The following is an 18,798-nucleotide window of genomic DNA, read 5'->3' as shown; positions in this document are numbered from 1 at the left end:
GACTAACTGGGCAGTACGGGCGATCCCACGTTCTCACCCTCCAGTTTGCATCAGCAGGACTGTATTGTCCCCACAATTCTTGTCGCTGGGCTCTGGAGGAGCAGGTCTCATAGAATGCCCTGAGGCGACACCTCCCGCAGAATAGCTGCCGAGGCCGGCCCCCCATAGAAGGGGCGGTGCCCGGGCCGCCAGCTCTGCTGACGCCACATAGGCCGAGATCACCTCAGCAGCGCGCGGTGCAATCACAGAGCGCCTTTGCCTCTGCTGCTGTCCGCCACCACGCTGGTCCTGAGATCCCTCCGCCGGGCAACCTCCCCCCACGCCGTGCCCGCTTCCGGGGCCGTGCTCGTCAGGTACGCGGGCTCTCGCGGTCTGCGCTCCTCAGGGCGTGGTCATTTCTGTAGCCATCACTTTCTTGACAGTGTCCAAGTGCCACGGTAGAGCCCGCTTCCTCAGGTCCCCTCGGTGGCGCAAGGATCCCCCATGCACCTAGCCGGGGGCGTGATCACCGGAAGGCCCCGCCCCATCTGTGACGTCCGGGTGGCGCGCGGGCCGGCTGTGCCTGTGGGGAGGGCCCGGACCAGTTGACGCCTCCAGGCCGGGGCCGCCTCCCGACGCCCACCTGCCGGCTTCTCCACCTTCCCCGAGAAGCGGCCGCGACCTCAGCCTCTAACCTACCGGGCGGATCGGAGCGACGGTCGGGATGGTACTGCTGGGCTTGCTGCAGTCTGGCGGCTCGGTGCTCGGGCAGGCGATGGAGCAAGTAACGGGAGGCAACCTGCTTTCCACGCTGCTCATCGCCTGCGCCTTCACGCTCAGCCTGGTCTACCTGTTCCGCCTCGCCGTGGGCCACATGGTCCAGCTGCCTGCTGGAGCGGTACGTGCACCCCAGGGGTCCTCGGTCTGTGCCCGGGTTAAGCGGACGGGCACCGGGGAGCTGGGGTGGCGGCAGCAGACGCCAGTGCTGCAGGTCATCCAGATCTTTGCCATTGCGGTGGTCTTTCTGGTCTCGTCGCTGGAACCCGAACTCGGGGGCTGTGCTGGCCGTCGCAGTTTCTGCTGTGACAGCGGCTTTGAACTTCTGGCTAGGATCGTGCCTTGCAGCGTTTGTAGTCTGTGATGGATGTGCAGACTGGTGGCCTCACTGGGTGGATTTGGCTAGTCTGATTGATCACCTTGGGCATGGCTCTCAGTGCAGAGCACTGTACTCACTTTGCTGTAGGTTGTCGGAGATGTTTGAGCTCTTTGTGAGGGCCTTGATGGCAAGTTAAGGGCAGTTGCGTCCCCTGTGGCCATCACGCTCCATACTGCCTTGTGTGTTTAGTATACTGTACGCTACTGGGCATAATGATGATTAATATCAGTGTCAGGGAGATTGCAGGCAGTTCATAAGCGACTTGGGAGTGTGGTAAGCGCTTTCCTGTGATGATTATGAAAATACCAGTTTTTCTAGCTTAGCGCTACACCAAACCACTAGTTTCAAGCTGCCCAAATATATTTGATGAATACCTTTATAATCAACATTTGGTAACTTTGAAAACCATCCCTTTGAAAGTGACAATGAGGGCTGGAGAGATGGCCCAGCTCAGAGGTTAAGAGCACTGACTGCTCTCCCAGAAGTCCTGAGTTCAATTTCCAGCAACAACATGGTGGCTCACAACCACCTATAATGGGATCTGATGCCCTCTTCTGGTGCATCTGAAGACAGCTACAGTGTACTCATCATATAAGATAAATACATAAAAATCTTTAAAAAAAAAATTAAAAAAAAGAAAGTGACAATGAGATATAAAAATGTAACTGCACTGTACCCAGCATTAAGTTCCAACCAAGTTACTTTAAAAATAATCTTTGAACCCAACCAATCACTAGGCAGTTGCTAATTCTTACTTTTATTAGACACAAGATTTAAAAGATTGTTATTATTATTATTAATTTTGAGACGTCTTATTATAGCCCAGGGTGGCTGTAGAACTTATCTCTTCAGGTTCACCTTGGCACATCTTCCAGCCTGCACCCCTTGGGTGTGCATTACAAACCCAGCTTCCATGGATCTTTGAGGAGATAGTGTTTGTCTCTAGAAAGACAAAGGTACCTTATTCTGAAGTGCTGTGAGGTTTTGGTGTTTTGAGATCACTAAAGATTAGAGGAACATCGTCCATTTTTATCATGGATGATGAAGGTTGATCTTCACAGACTTGCAATGTGCATTTTGTGGCTTCTAAAGCCCCTTAAAGACTACTGCAGCATTTCTGCTGAAGAGGGTTCATTCTCATTAATAATGGTGGATCTGGATATTTGCATCAGAGACACATAGATAGCATACTGGCTTTTCCCTGTAAATTCGAGAAACATTTTCTTTTCTTGTGGGTTACTGTTTGGCTTTTTCTGTTCTAGAAAATATCGGGCAAGACTCTGGGATTGAAGGGAACAGTAGTGGCCTGCAGAAAACACAGAACTGTAATCAACTCTCCTGTTTGTTTGCTCCACTAATGGCTAGAAAGGCTGCCTGAAGCCTCCGATACTATTGGATGGTGTTGGTAGTTTCCAGTGTTTAAAATTGCAGTGCCTTCCTGTCTAGTCATTTCTATTTTGAGTTTGGTTTTTGTGTGTGTGTGTGTGTGTGTGTGTGTGTGTGTGTGTGTGTGCTATACCTTCTCTGAATATACTGTATGATTTTTTTTTTTTTTTAAAAAAAACATTCTCAAGCTGGCTATCAAATGAAACTTTCCTTTTAATAAAACAAAAGCTAAAGTTTTCATTTTTCTCTTGCAGAAGAGTCCACCATATATTTACTCTCCCATCCCATTCCTTGGTCATGCAATAGCATTTGGGAGAAGTCCGATTGAGTTCCTGGAAAATGCCTATGAGAAGGTAAGCCTTCCACATAACCAGAGGCAGAGGAGCTACTGTGGAAAGGGCTTTTCTTTAAGCAGAAAGACATTTTTAAAAAGATTGCGCCTTTCCTGCTTATTGGCAGTATTGAAAACATGAAATGAGAAGACGTCGTTGGCTCTTAGCTTCCCAGAGTGTCTGTCCTAGGGTAGCATCTCTGAGATGTGAGGAGATCTGGAGTTCTAACAAGTACATTTTAAAAAATAAGTCTTACATTTTATTTTTACAATTATAGTCAAAGTTGACACCTACTTTTCTTAATCGTGTATCTTTGGAATGTTGTGTCTTATATTTCTGGTTCTGCCCGTCCTGTGGGATTTTAGTCTCCACTTGGGTGATGTGGGTCCTCAAGTCTTCGCTTCTTCCCTTGAAAACAGTGCTTTGGCATCAGATCAGCCAAGACTGGCTTTGGAGTTCTTGTTAATTATTTCACTTCCCAATATTATTTAACTGAACTCTATCTTTTGTTTTGGTATCTTTAAAAGTATTCTTTGAGAATTTTGTAAATGTATACAAGTATTTCAATAGTATGTATTTCAATCCTAGTCACCGCCCACTTTCCTCTCCCAGTTCCTCCTTGGTTCTTCCCCCATGTCTCCCACTCAACTTTTTATCATGTTCTACAAAACAACCCACTGAGTGCAGTTAGTGTCATCTATATATGCATGTGAGTGGGCCCGTCCATTAGAACATGGTCAACCTACTTGGGACCACATCCTCACGAAACTGACTCTCCAGCCTTTAGCAGCCATCAGTTCCTCAGCTAAGAGGTTGTTGGGTCTTTTGTGTGCTTCCTGCATCCTAAGTGTATTCTTAACACTTTTTTAAAAAGATAATCATTTTAAATCTGTGTAAGCCCTTGTGTCTCTGATAGTATGTGCATCTAAATGCAGTTGCTTGCCAAGGCCAGAAGAGGGCACTGGATCCCCTAGAGATGAAGGTGTGAGCTGACCAGTATGGGCTCTGGGAACCAAACTCAGATCCCCTGAAAGAAAAGAGGCATACCCCAGTCATTTATACCACACTTCTGATTTACTTGTGCAAATACTTAAATTGTAGTGATTCTTTGATGTCATTTGATTCATGTATTCTGGTGATCAAATTCCGACCACCAGGCTTGATGGCAAATGATTTTTACCTATCTGGCAATCTCAGCAGCCCCAGTTACATTAGATTTTAACAAAAGGGAAAAAAGTATATTCTTTTAAATGTTGATTAAAGAATTCAATATAGCCAGTATATAACAAAATACTTAAAGACTTATATGTGTAATACTGAGAACAATGGACCAAAGCTAACAGTGACCTTTAATGAGAGGATACATCAGAGCTCTGATGTTTTGCATGGCAGAAAATATTTTCAGGATAAGCAGTGTAAAAGAAGAAATGATTGTGTTTATACCGCTTTTGTGATGAAGACAGGAGGAGGGGTGTGGCCAGATGAAAGCACGTGCTTCAGAGTTTCTGCAGATTTGGAATTCTCAGTAAAAGTATTACTCTGTGACGTAAGAAATGTCTTTGTAACACGGCCTTGGGTCTTTTTCTCTTTAGTATGGACCTGTGTTTAGCTTTACCATGGTGGGCAAGACCTTCACTTACCTTCTGGGGAGTGACGCAGCCGCCCTGCTCTTCAACAGTAAAAATGAAGACCTGAATGCAGAAGAGGTCTACGCCCGACTGACGACGCCCGTGTTTGGGAAAGGAGTTGCATATGACGTGCCAAACGCAGTAGGTGGCGCTTCGGTCTTGGATAAAAGACAAGTCTAAACCATAGTCGTTCCAACTAGTTGTGTAATGTTACGCATGTACGCATGTGTAATGAAGATTTCATTTATTCCCTAGCTTAAGAAATCTGACAATTTGTGACATTTAAAAGGAAACCATGGGTAGCTGTTTAAGGGATGGGTGTTTTGTTTTGTATTGGTTGGCAAGGCTTATTCATAACTTATTCAGGTGTTATGCATACAACATAGATTAGATAACAGACTCGGGTACCTGGTGAACTCTGGTCAGGGCCATAATAGACATAGCGTACTTGACTATGGCAGGTAAGGGTCAATAGTAATGTTTCTGGGGTTGGGAGTAGTCGGGGAGATGAATGTCTCCTTTTACATCCAAAAGCAATAGTTATCAAACATTTTTGCTCAGTTTCATCTCTCTTATCTTAAATATGTTTTAGTAGGCTTAAAATGTTAATGCCTCAAAGGGCTGTTAGTTAATTTAACAGACAAGTTTTTATTCAGGCTGTTCTAGGCTTCTGGAAGATAGTATCAGCGAGGAGGCGTGGTATTTAGATAAAGAATGAGAACATATACAACGGAGGATAAAATAATAGTGGAATAGAGTGGACTTTGGGAATCGTGGATTGACTGGATTGGTTTGGAGGGTTGGAAGATAACAGGAAGAAGGCGGGTCCCTGAGTAGAATTGTGGATTATTAGAAGGTGAGAAGTGTGCTTCCTGACTTACTTTCTAGCACCCAGGGGGAGGACCGTTCTTTCAAATACATGGCCTGGATGCCATATATGGTTAGTTTGTCAAAATCCTGTTATTGTTTTTATTTTCAAATTTAAGAACATTGTTTCTTCTGTTATGCAGTTAGGATTACATGTTGTATCTTAGAATAAAATAAAAGTGTCTTTTAATGTTATATACCCTTAATTTTTTTTTTTTAAGGTTTTTCTGGAGCAGAAGAAAATATTGAAAAGTGGCCTTAACATAGCCCACTTCAAGCAGTACGTTCCTATCATTGAGAAAGAAGCAAAGGAATACTTTCAAAGTTGGGGAGAAAGCGGAGAAAGAAGTAAGCAAAATGCATTACATTTGTCTCACTCTTTTCTCTCTATGTGGAAAACAAAACACATTATGTGCAGAGTGCCATGTCTCTAATGGGAAGGAGGAGCTGATTCCTGTGCAGTTGTAATGGCAAACCCAGCCTTTATAGAGCACTGCTAAGGATTCTCTTCAGAGAGGCAATTGGCATGTCTATGCCAGGAGCAATATCTGTCTAGGCCAGTAGGACCTCAGGCAGCAGGTCACCACCTTGCAAGGCTGGCCATCAGCTCCTGTAAAAGGTGTAGACACTTTATTTTTAGAACACCCGAAGCTGATGTGATGTGTTTTCTAGTCTCAAAAGAAGCCGATGTACACATTAGAATACCTAGTAATTAACTTACTTGTGAAGAGCCTTGCTGTGTAGTTAGGGAATCTTCCTGCTCCTGCATCCTGAATACTGGGATAACAGGCGTGATTTCACCTAGAATGGCAAATAATTGTGGCACATGCCTGGAATTCTAGCACTTGGGAAACGGAGGCAGAAGGATTACAAGTTCGAGAACAGCCTGTGCTACATAGCAAAACCCATGTCAAACCAAAAGTCTAAGACAAAACTCTGAAAATAAAGCATGAGGTGTGTCATTACGAGCATCAAGAGTGGGGAGTCAGATGTGACAGTAGAGCTCACAACAGAATGAGATGCTTCTTGCCACTTGTAAGTACTGTCCAGTGGGCCTACCCGATGCTTGTCTCCAGTGCTGGGTTGTGTAATGGTGGTTATAGTACATGCAGACAAGACTGCTATGTTTCTGCCTCTGGTTTTAGGGACCTGCTATATATATTCTCAATTTTTTGTCACAATTTCCTTATATGTTCAAGAAAAAATTTTAAAAGATTTTTGGAGATAGTATTAAGAATACTTTTTTCTTCCCCTCAGATGTGTTTGAAGCGCTGTCTGAGCTCATAATTTTAACAGCTAGCCATTGTTTACACGGAAAGGAAATTAGAAGTCAACTCAACGAGAAGGTGGCTCAGCTGTACGCAGACCTGGATGGAGGTTTTAGCCACGCTGCCTGGTTGTTGCCAGGTTGGCTGCCTCTGCCAAGTTTCAGGTGTGTATGTTACAGCATAGTTACTGTACTGTTGGTGTGCTTTCTAATTTGGGTACCTCAGGAGCTTCCATTTTACAAGAATTCAGGACAGGTTTCCTTTATTTAGTGAGCTCATTTAAAGTAAGTTTAATTTGATTGACCACTGAGTCTGAGTAAGTCTGTCTTTAAAAACAGAGAAATATTGTAAGTTTCTGTTTTAATCCCAGGTGTGGGATATGGGGCTGCTTCACAGGAGCTGACTGATTTGCCTCATGCTCTAGAAGGGGCGTGGTTTTGACAGCTGCAGATAGTTTCTGTGAATGTGATGCTTGGAATTTGGGGGACTTTTAAGAGGATGTATAAATGTTAGAGCTCCAGTAGAAGGGGCTGGTTGGCTGATGGGTGGTTGTTTGCTATTGGATGCTGTTGTTGATGCTGTTGGATGCTGCTGGATGCTGTTGGATGCTGCTGGATGCTGTTGGATGCTGCTGGATGCTGCTGGATGCTGTTGGATGCTGCTGGATGCTGCTGGATGCTGCTGGATGCTGCTGGATGCTGTTGGATGCTGTTGGATGCTGCTGGATGCTGTTGGATGCTGCTGGATGCTGTTGGATGCTGCTGGATGCTGCTGGATGCTGTTGGATGCTGCTGGATGCTGTTGGATGCTGCTGGATGCTGTTGGATGCTGCTGGATGCTGCTGGATGCTGTTGGATGCTGTTGGATGCTGCTGGATGCTGCTGGATGCTGTTGGATGCTGTTGGATGCTGTTGGTTGCAGTTTGTCAAATAGTTGTGCTGAAAGAGATAGAAAGAAGAAATTAGATATCCGGACAGCAAAGATCGAATTTGCCCCAAGGAACTCAAGGCCCCTATTCAACAGGAAGTAGCATTCCCCCTTCCCCCGTCCTTTTTTTCTATCTAGTGTTAGGAGGTTGAAAGGGTGGGAGAAGAGGGGTGGAGAAGGGTCAAAGAGAGGAGACCCCACAAACTAGCCTAAAGTCAGGCTACAGTGGTCTGTTGCAATAGTTTGCTTGCCCAATACCTTCTTGGTATTCCAAATAGTCTCTCATCTGTACTTAGCGATACCGTGTTTTCAAAGCACTTGTCTGAAAGTCTTCCATGGCTTTTTTTAGAACCCATATTGTGACCGTTCTTTTGAACATTTTGACTTTCATTTGACTTTGTCTCCTTAGCAACTGCACTGTAGCTTCCATAAAGACAGGAGCTCTCTAAGCAAAGAACTGTGGCCTTTGTTGGGATGTTGGTTTAGGTGAGAGATGGGGATTAAACTACTGACCTTTGTCTGCCCTTCTATTTAGCTGCCAGATAAACGCTATTATAGGGAAAGAAAGGGCAGGCCCGCAGGGGAAGTTGTTACATTTCTAAATAACACATGCCCCTATGTATATTGTTACGCACACACACTGTTGCTCGCCCTTAGATTCCCATTCACTTACATCCATCTTATTTCTACCTCCTCTGTTCCCTAGTTCACGTCAGAATTCAGGAGACTGATGCCATAGCTCCGTGTTTGCCTGTTTTACTCAGACCAACTGATATAGTCGCATTATTTTACGTACTTTTTACTTTCTGTTGCTAGGGCCTTGGGCATACTACACACACGTTCTACCACTGAGTTACACCCTGACTATTCACTCACTTCAGCACGCCTTGCCTTCTCCTCCCTGTCTTCTGCTTACATTGTGACGCTTGAAACGGCTTCCCTTTCTTTGTCTGTTATCTCTGATGTTTTCAGTGGTAGCTGGGAATGAAGTAGAGCAAGTTTAATAGAGAGTGTGATTATTGAATGGCCTTTTAGAAGTGAATATTTTTTTTTAAATAAAGCTTAATTTGATTTTTAAGTCTCTTGCCTATCTATCCCACACACACACTGTGTGTGTGTGTGTGTGTGTGTGTGTGTGTGTGTGTGTGTAAGTGTGTAAGTACTCATGCACGTGAGTGCTGGTATTTGCAGACTCTGAGGCATCGGCTCCTGGGGCTGTTTGAGCTGCCAGCTGTGGGCTCTGAAAATTCAGCTCTCATTCCCTGTGAGAGCGGTACAAGTTCTGAACTACTGAGCCATCTTCTCAGCCTCCAGGTTGCTTGGTTTTACATTCTAGCCGTTGCTCGCTCCCTGTGTGTGTCGTGTGGAGCTGCTTATGAATTGAGGGCAGAGGCAGCCTCACAGTTCTGATTAAATAGTGAGTACCTCGATCAAAGTAAACATTTTGGGAGTTGGAGCTTGTGGCTTGAACCTACATAGTCTCTGCAAAGCCTATGCAGTTACAGGAAGTGAGAAGGTGCACAAAGTCCTGTGACAGAGCCAGAAGGGAGCCGTGGGAGTTGATAAGGAAACAGTTGGAATCCTATGCTAACTTAGACATATATTCTGTTGAATTAGAACATGTTCATAAGGGAGTGTCATACTTATTAGTATGTTGACAATGTGAGCCGTGTGTAACAGGACATTACCCTTGCCCTAAGAATTGTCTGAGGTCATGACTTCTTTCTTTCCTGGTTCTGAGTTATGTCACCTCAGTCATTGAGGTTAATGTTTTATGTTTGGTGTTGGTTTTGAACGTGAGCCTGTAAAATGTTACTCTATTGAAAATTCTCTGATTTTGAATTCTAGGCGCAGGGATAGAGCCCATCGAGAGATCAAGAATATTTTTTATAAGGCCATCCAGAAACGCAGGTTGTCAGGAGAACCAGCTGAGGACATTCTTCAAACTTTACTAGATTCTACATACAAGTAAGAACTGTCAGATCACATGCTAAGCTGAAGCACGAAATTATACATTAAAATGCAGATTACTGATATTTCCAGTTAAACTGAAAAGGCAGTGGAACAATACATTGGTACTTGTAAATTGTTGCAGCACGAAGCACTGGGTCCTGATGCTGTGCCGTGACCCCAGCAGCTGGATGTTTGCAAAGAAACAGGAAGGAAGTCTTTTGTAATCAGTCATGCTTTCTCCTGGTTGGTCTCTTTCTTGGGAGGAGAGCCGGGGCACTGATTGGTGCTGGTTAAGAAAAGTGGCAATTATGTCTGGAAACTGTGTTACTATTATCTGTATCTGCCCAGATGTTAAGTGTGTGGTTCACCCCCAGGGACGGCCGTCCTCTGACAGACGATGAGATATCAGGGATGCTGATCGGACTTCTGCTGGCCGGACAGCACACATCCTCCAGCACCAGTGCCTGGATGGGCTTCTTTCTGGCCAGAGATAAGCCACTCCAAGAAAAATGCTACTTAGAACAGAAAGCAGTGTGTGGCGAGAATCTGCCTCCCTTGACTTATGAACAGGTTTGTCTCTCGGGCACAGTTTGAGGCTTCTGTTCATTCTAGCTTCAAATCTGTTTTTAGGAATTTTCTACAAGCTTAGATAAAAGAAAGAGCTGAGCGTTCCTGCTACTCTACAGTTGGTCAGGTAGTTTGTACTGAACCTTACAGCTCATAGCCCTTGTTGCTTCAGTGCTTGACTTGAAGGTGGAGAGTATCTTCCGAGGCTGTGTTTCGTGCAGTGTAGGAGCCCCTGTACCATGGAATTCTGCGTCCTGTGTCCTCAGGTAGTGACGGTAGTCTAGGGACTAGAGACTGATGTGCGCTCCACACAGTCTGCTGGGTAGAGAGCAAGTTGTCCCTCTGTGTAACCAGGCAGGTACTTCTGAAGCACACCCTGGTCTTATCCTTTTCCTTTGAACTTTAGACTTTTCACATTGTTGAGACTGCTATACACTGTGGGGACTTTGGAAGTTGGACTAAATATACTTTTTATAAATATATTTTATTTTGATACTTTATTAAAATGGTATGTTACATTCAGATAACCTTATATCCCCGGGATAACACACAAGCACACGCACGCACACACACACACACACACACACACAAACACACACAAATGAGTGCACACATGTGTTTCTTAATGTTGTTTGCTAAACAATATCATACGTATGTATTTAAACATATAATAACACTGTAAGACAGACACCATGACCAAGGCAAGTCTTATAAAGGACAACATTTAATTGGGGCTGGCTTACAGGTTCAGAGGTTCAGTCCATCATCATCAAGGTGGGAGCAGGGCAGCATCTAGGCAGGCACGGTGCAGGCAGAGCGGATACTAGTGGAAGACTGAATTCCAGGCAGCTAGGAAGAGGTTTATAGCCCACACCCACAGTGCCACACCTACTCTAACAGCCACTAATAGTGCCACTCCTGGGCCGAGCATATACAAACCTTTACATTCCACTCCCTGCCTGCATAGGCTTGTTCTAACACATGAGTCTATGGTGGCTCTACCTAGCCATAGCTTAGTAAAAAAAATATATTTAGTCCAACTTCCAAAGTCCCCACAGTGTATAGCAGTCTCAACGATGTTAAAAGTCTAAAGTTCAAAGTGTCTTCTGAGATTCATCCAGTCACTTAACTGTAATCCCCAAGGCAAGACAGGAAACCAGCTGGGAAAACTCCAAACATCTCCATGTCTGGTTTGAGAGTATTGCCTTTCTTTACACATACACCCTGACTACGGCATCAGGGCATCACTTTTCTTTCCCTTTGCTCTTTTAATTTCTTCAAACACTTTATTTAGTTATTACTTTTCTGTGACAAGGTTTACACCTTTTTTGTTAAGGAATTTTTATTCTTTGTTTTTTTATTTATCATGTGTGGCATATGCATGCATGTGACATGGTACACAGGTAGTAATTGGACAACATTTGTCCAAGAAGTGGTTCTCTCAACTATGGGGTCCAGGGATTGAACTCAGGTCATCAAGCTTGGCAGCAAGTGCCTTTTCCTGCTGAGCCATCTTGCCAGACCTTATATTTTTAATAATCTGTTATTCTCTGTCTCGTGAGGTACTGTCATACTGTTTTATACTTTTAATTCTTTAGCCCTCATTTTCTTTTTGTGTTTTAAAGGTCTTTATACTAGTCTGTTTAAATTGATCTAGTAAGTTGAAAGTTCAGTGTCTGTCCTTATTGGAGGGTGTAGTCGTGGCCACCCATTCCCTTCTGTAGGTTTCATGATGTCAGCGCCACAAACCCTGGAGCTGCCTGTCTGGCCCCTTGAGGTCACTGGATAGCTGCTGAGACTGTAGAAGAGGGAGAGGGAGGGTTGACAGAAAGGTGGCCAGCAGGGAAAGCAGAACTTGCTAGATCTCTTGCCCCTGGGGTCTGTTGTGGCTGCAGGTGTTTGTAAATGTGTGTGCTGCTTCGTATGTCCAGTGACTTTCATACACAGAATTCTATGAAGTCCATATTCATCTGTATTCACTGAACGCTGTTATTTCTGTGGCCACTGAATTATTAGATACATCTTAAATTGTTTTGTTTTGTCTAAAACATCATCTCAGTATGTTACTCTGGCTGACCTGGAACTCTCTGTATAGACCAGTAGGGCTTTGATCTGCTTGCCTCTGGGATAAGAGATGCTGCCATGCATAGGCATATCAATAGAGATTCTTAAACTCTCCTGAACTCTTAGGCTTTGCTGAGAAGCATTGCACGCTCAGGACATTTCATCTGCAGTCCCTCAGGCAGTTACCACCACGCCTTAGACTTTTTCTCCTGTGTGTTGGTCAGTCACCAATGAGAGATTGGGTCTCTGTCCTATCTTATGTTTCGTGTTGTAGCTCTCCTGCACAATGCATGGGGCTGTATGTCTAACCCTTCAGAGTCTCCTGTAGACATCTCATTTTTATTTCCCAGGTGCTTTTATGCATCTTGTTTTGTCTCTTAAGTATATCACCACCTCAGGTACTTACAGGATTAAATGCTCTTCTGCTGGATATTTCTTTTTGTTATTGTTGTTTTGATACAAATTCTCAGTGTAGCCCAGGCTGCCTCAGCCTCCTAAGTGTGGGAGGGAGGTGCCACTCTGTCAGGCCTTTCTTGGCATATCTGCTCTGTAGTCAGGCTGCTGGAATTGCCATACCTTTGCTTTCCTTGTTTCCCTCAATCTGCAGTGGTGTGAGTTTTAGTTACATCCTAAAGCTTGACTTTCTCCCCATGATGGAGCATTTCTTCTTGAGTGAACGCTTGGTATATTACTGTAAGCCTTTGTCTAATTTATCAGAGTTTTGAGAAAGTTGACACAGGTTTTTCATAGTGTCAATTTTTCCCGTTCCCTTCTCCCTCTCGCTCTGGCCACACTCGCTCCTGCCCAAAGGTTTTTATTTATTTATTATATGTAAGTACACTGTAGCTGTCTTCAGACACTCCATAAGAGGTCATCAGATCTCATTATGGATGGTTGTGAGCCACCATGTGGTTGCTGGAAATTGAACTCAGGACCTCTGGAAGAGCAGTCAGTGCTCTTAACCACTGAGCCATCTCACCAGCCCTTATAGTGTCAATTTTTGAAAGAGTGAATTTTATTGGTCTTTAACCATACAATTGACCCTCTGTCTTCCTGTTGTCTTGGACCCGTCTTTTCCTTTGTTGTCCATGATAAAACATGGCCTTCCCAGCATCATGAACCAGTTCCCGCCGCCCTTTATTCTCACACTAAGTAGGAAATTAAACTATTCCCTCCTACTGTTGAAGTCTGATGAGTATTTGTTGGTGTCAGTACCAGAAATAATCTTGCTCTTTTTCCTTGGTTTTAGTTGAAGGATCTGAATTTACTTGATAGATGCATAAAAGAAACACTAAGACTGAGGCCTCCTGTAATGACCATAATGAGAATGGCCAAGACCCCTCAGGTGAGTCTCGGTGAGATTTCCCTTTCTGGGGCCCAGTTTAAGAGAGAATGTTTTAAGTTATAAAAGTAAATGCCATTGTCATTGTGAATATATGACAATTATTATATAATTATAGATATTCAATATGCAAGTCTAATGCTAATAATGTTTTTTATTTTCATTTAACAATTGTAATGCTGAAAAGTTAGAGGTACCTATCTCCTTCAGGGCCCGGGATCCTTCCTATTCTTCCATAAGAGTCCCCAAGCTCTATTCACTGTTTGACTGTGGGTGTCTGTATCTGTCTCAGTCAGCTGCTGGGTGGAGACTCTCAGAGGACAGCCATGCTAGACTCCTGTCTGCAAGCATAAGAGTCATTAATAGGAAGACCAACAGAGTCAACTAACCTGGACCCTTGGGGCTCTCAGAGGACATACACAGGCTGGACCTAGGTCTCCCTGTACATATGTAGCAGATGTGCAGCTTGGTCTTCATATGGGTCCTGAACAACTGGAGTGTGGGCTATCCCAAAAGCTGTTGCTGGGCTACCTCCTCTGGCCTCAGTGGGGGAGGATGTACTTAGCCTTACAGAGACTTGAAGTATTAGGGTGGGGGGGGGGGGTACCCAGGGATCCCCACCTGCTCAGAGAAGTGGAAGGGGGAATGGAGAAGGGTTGTAGTGGGAGAGGATGTACTTAGCCTTACAGAGACTTGAAGTATTAGGGTGTTGGGGGGTACCCAGGGATCCCCACCTGCTCAGAGAAGTGGAAGGGGGAATGGGGAAGGGTTGTGGGAGGGGGTGGCCAGGAGGCAGCCAGTGAGCAGGATGTAAAGTGATTAAATAAAAGAAAAAAACACGAAAAGCTCCTCTTCTCCCATATTGATTAAGAACATCACCTCCAAGCACTGCTCCCATGGGAAAGTACCCACCCACAGCTTGTTTTCTTGAGGTCTCCCCCATAGTGTGAGAGAGAGGAGCATGTTACAACCTGGCCTGAGCTTGTATGTACAAATTAGCTTTAAAATCTTTGTTAAAAAAAAATTTAAAGGTATATTTCTTGCGTATAAACACAATGTGGTAGTTAGTAAAAAGTATATGAATCATATAAGTCAGATTATGAAAGGTTTAGTTCTATTCTGCCTTTAGCAGGCTTTGTGTGTGTACTTCTAGTTCACTGTTGCTCCACTTGTAAATCACCGAGTGAAGATCATTTTAGTTGGTTTACCATCTAGACAGTTCTTACACATACATATAGTTCACACCGACACTGATTGATGCCTTATTGTTTGGTAATGTAGTGAAAAATTCTCTAATGAAATGTGTTCTCTCTCACTTTGCAGATTGTGGCAGGGTACACCATTCCTCCAGGACACCAGGTGTGTGTTTCTCCTACGGTCAATCAAAGACTGAAAGACTCCTGGGTAGAACGCTTGGACTTTAATCCTGACCGCTACTTACAGGATAACCCAGCCTCCGGAGAGAAGTTTGCCTATGTGCCATTTGGAGCTGGTGAGATGGTTGATTGCATTTTACGTTGAAGTGTTTGCCTCTGTAATATGTCTGTCCTTCAGTAAACCACCCTGGAATTCAGTTATATGAGAGAGAGAGAGAGAGAGAGAGAGAGAGAGAGAGAGAGAGAGAGAGAGAGAGAGAGAGAGAGAGAAAAGAGAGAGAGGAGAGAAGAGAGAATATATCTTTGTCCTCCACTAAGGAACATGCTGGCACATTTTTTGGGAATGCGAGCTTTGTGAACTGGAAAAGAATATCTCATAAGCCTAAGGGTAAACTTTTGTATAATGCTCCACTGCTCACAGACTCACATCCTTTTATTACTTTTAAACATATGAAGGCCTTGAACTTCTGATCTATTTAATTAAATACACTTAGAACATACAAAAGATTGTAGATTAGTAACCGAAAGGGCCCTTAGCTCAGCAGTTGAGATTCTGTAACAGCCAGAGAGGACTCCTGACTAAATGGGTAACTGCCTGTGTCTCAGACAGTAGCTCTTTCCATTTCTGGACAGCTTTGAGTAGTATTAACATCCTGTCAAAGATGGTCCTAATGACAGTGTTGGCTTTTCATCATCTGTGGGAACCGGCAGGTGGGACACAGGGAAGTCCTCCACAACGATCACATGACGGGCCCCAACAGATTCAAGAAAGTCTGGGCTTCCAAAACGGCTTTATTGATTGGCATGATGGATGGTAGTTGAATCTGGATGTGCACCCTCCTGAAACTCAGGGCAGACCTGAGTTAAATAGGGAGGGAGAAAGGGGGGAGGGGCTGGGGAAGAATGCTTAATTGGCTATGCCCTCTGGCCTTCAGGTATCTCATTAGTATGTAAATCTCTTGAGGCTGAGGCCTGTAGTCACTTGGGAGGGGCTGCATCCTGAACAGCAGAGGTTAATGGAGTTCCATGCCACGTGTTAGGAGCCTGGATTCTGGGAGCAGGGCGGAATAGATGCCTGTCCCTTGCAGGATCTCCAGGCTACTTCCAGCCAGCACTTCTACCAACAACCAAGACCCCTTTCACGGTCCTACAATCATCTCCATCTCCAAGTTAGTATCTTAGAGTTCCTGTAGCTGGCATAAGCTGGGTGTCTGAAAACAAGCCTGTCACCTTGCAGTTCAGGAGGCTGCTTGTCTGAAACCAAGGTGTAGGCAGGGCCATGCTCCTCTGGAAGGCTGTGAAGGCAGGCTTCTTGCCTCTCCCTAGCTGTGGAAGTCCCTGGCAGTCCTTGACTTGGCTGTATCCACTTCCCTTGTTACTTATTTATGTACAAATCATTCTTGTTGTACATGTTGTAAGTCATCAGAATTTATCAATCCTTTTCATTCAGCTGGGGCACTTCTAGTTTGTGACTGTGCGTCTAAGATGACTACCACTCCAGGCTGAAAGAAGGAATAAAGATTTTAAAACTTATTCTGATGAAAACTTATTTTTTTTTAAACAGGGCGTCATCGTTGTATTGGAGAAAATTTTGCATATGTTCAAATTAAGACAATTTGGTCCACTATGCTTCGTTTATATGAATTTGACCTCATCGATGGATATTTTCCCAGTGTTAATTATACAACAATGATTCACACCCCAGAAAACCCAGTAATCCGTTACAAACGAAGATCAAAATGAAAAAAGGAACAAGGAGCCAGTGTGGAGACCTCACAGCAAGCTGCAGCGTGGCCGAGAATGAAGCTCCGGAAACGGCTTTCATGCTGTACTGTGTTTTAAGTGTGTGACTCTGAAAGCCAGTTTATGATTTTAATGTTTTATTAACTCGGTGATTTTTATTTTTTATTTTTTTGTCAGACCTAATGGCATTTGAAACAGTTTGTAATAGTTTTGATAGAATTTCAGGGAAGCCAGGTTTATGTTAGAAGTCCTTAGGGGAGTCTCGGTATCCAGCTGATGATACAGAATGCAAAATCCAGGTAATTAACTTCAAAAGCACAACATTGCCACAGGGAGGATTAGAACAGGTTTTGGAAGTTTCAAAGCCTAGTCAAATTCTACAAAGACAATGGGTTGTTCCTGTAGTTGGGCCATTTCTTTGCGGAAACATGTGAGAGGGTAAAGGTCCAGTTCCCTGTGAAGTTTTAGGTAGAAGCAAACACTGTTTAGATGGTGTGACGTGTCCTTTGAAACGTTAACTGAAAGCACTGCTCCAGGAAATTGGCAGCCATCTTGGGCCTTGTCTTGATAACCTGATTTTGTAAATATAATAAATACTAAAGAGTGCTTAGGTATGTTACTGGTTCCAGAAGGTCACATTTTTGTGAAAATACAAAATCAAATCCTTATGGGATTTTTTATTTTAATTTTGATCAACCTTTTTTTAACCGTTAGGGAAGTTTCATTTGTCAGACTTTTAAAAGTATGATTTTTTTTTTGAGATTAGTGAATTCCGGCCTTGAGGTAGTGGAATGAGAGATGGTATCATTGCCCATATTCTGTGGAGGCTGTGCTCAGGAGCCAACATTATAACCAGGGCCCAACTCTGTGACATGCCTATAATCTGTATTAGCAGTCGAGATAGCTATGTTGCTGGCTGTGGTGCCGCACACCTGTAATGCTAGTACTTGGGGGCTGAGGCAGGATTGAGAGTTACAGGCCAACCTAGGCTACATAGCAAGACTAACACCCTCCCCAAAATAAAACCTTTTTTTTTTTTCTTCTAAAGTATGTGTACTGGCTGGTCTTATGTGACAATTTGGCACAAGCAAGGGCCATCAGAGAGAAAATGAGTCTTAGTTGAGGAAATGCCTCCATGAGATCCAGCTGTAAGGGATTTTCTTAGTAATCAATGGGAGAGGGCCCAGCCCATCGTGGGTGGTTCCATCCCTAGGCTGATGTCCCTGGGTTCTAAGAAAGCAGGCTGACCAAGACATGAGGAACAAGACAGTAAGCAGCACTCCTCCATGGTCTGCATCAGCTCCTGCCTCCAGGTTCCTGACGTGCTTGAGTTCCTGTCCTGACTTCCTTTGATGGTAAACAGCAGTATGGAAGTTTGAGCTAAATAACCCACCCTCACCCTCCCAACTTGCTTTTTGGTGATGGTGTTTCTTTGTAGCAACAGAAACCCTAAGTGTGTTACAGTTTTAAGAGGCTTTTGAAGACACTTTGAATGAAGACCCAAATCTCTGCTGTTAAAGGCTTCATGTTAAAATTCTCTATGAGAAAATTTTCACTGGTCTCTATTGATGGATTTGATGTTGTGCTTCAGTAAGTACAGTTCAAGAGGTTTGGGGATTTGGAAACTTACATCCTACTTGCCCGAAATAGGCTCCCTTTAGTTACTTAGTTACTTAGGTAAGTCAGTCTCGTTATCAGTGCCCCATGAGAAACTGAGTATTTCCACAACAAATTACAAACGCTGCTCACCTCTCAAAGTATGCTTGTCTCTCCTCTTACTGTATGGTTATTAAATTTTTATGTTATAAATGATACATTTGGTGTGTTAGATTATAGCCTTGATTAAAGTTTGATGATTGTTTCTGGTTGACAGATTTTCTTTGCCAGTGTAGATGTTTTGTCTTTATTATTCCCAGAAGGGTTCTAGACTTTGATCAGGTTGGTAGATTCCTGGCACAGAGTCCTGACTTGAGTAAGGCTGTCCTGTTTACTGAGTAGTTTTAGACTTTGACATATTTTCAGTGCTGAGACTTAAAAGGGCTCAAGCACTAGAATTCAACAGATTGAGATACTGAGCCACAGATCAGTTATTAAGTTACTGTGAGCAACACAGCACAGGCCTAGGGCCATAGGATTGTTGACAGTCCATCCAGCACTGGGGTGGACTCGGCTGGCAAGCAATTGTCCATCTACTTTTTCCCTACAGAACT

General features: G+C 43.9%; 1 protein-coding gene across 1 annotated transcript; it reads left to right on the top strand.

The window, feature by feature from the left end:
* Window positions 1–252: 252 nt before the first annotated feature.
* Cyp51a1 (cytochrome P450 family 51 subfamily A member 1) lies at window positions 253–18,449 on the top strand. Its single transcript, XM_034519016.2, has 10 exons — window positions 253–877; window positions 2,776–2,874; window positions 4,446–4,622; window positions 5,570–5,696; window positions 6,606–6,780; window positions 9,392–9,511; window positions 9,871–10,066; window positions 13,377–13,472; window positions 14,793–14,961; window positions 16,410–18,449. The coding sequence occupies exons 1-10, from the start codon at window positions 704–706 to the stop codon at window positions 16,586–16,588; spliced, it is 1,512 nt and encodes a 503-aa protein (XP_034374907.1). The 5' UTR covers window positions 253–703; the 3' UTR covers window positions 16,589–18,449.
* The last annotated feature ends 349 nt before the right edge of the window (window positions 18,450–18,798 follow it).

This window comes from Arvicanthis niloticus, chromosome 15 (assembly GCF_011762505.2).
Source record: "Arvicanthis niloticus isolate mArvNil1 chromosome 15, mArvNil1.pat.X, whole genome shotgun sequence".
In the NCBI taxonomy this organism is placed as follows: domain Eukaryota; kingdom Metazoa; phylum Chordata; class Mammalia; order Rodentia; family Muridae; genus Arvicanthis; species Arvicanthis niloticus.
Note: the sequence above shows the minus strand (reverse complement) of the source record. Positions and strands in the feature narration are given on the sequence as shown.

Excerpts from the sequence above, each read along its gene's own strand:
- Cyp51a1 (XM_034519016.2), top strand. The coding sequence starts at position 704 with ATGGTACTGCTGGGCTTGCTGCAGTCTGGCGGCTCGGTGCTCGGGCAG. Across the intron at positions 878-2,775 it reads TCCAGCTGCCTGCTGGAGCG|AAGAGTCCACCATATATTTA; the intron begins GTACGTGCACCC and ends TTTCTCTTGCAG. Across the intron at positions 9,512-9,870 it reads TTACTAGATTCTACATACAA|GGACGGCCGTCCTCTGACAG; the intron begins GTAAGAACTGTC and ends GTTCACCCCCAG.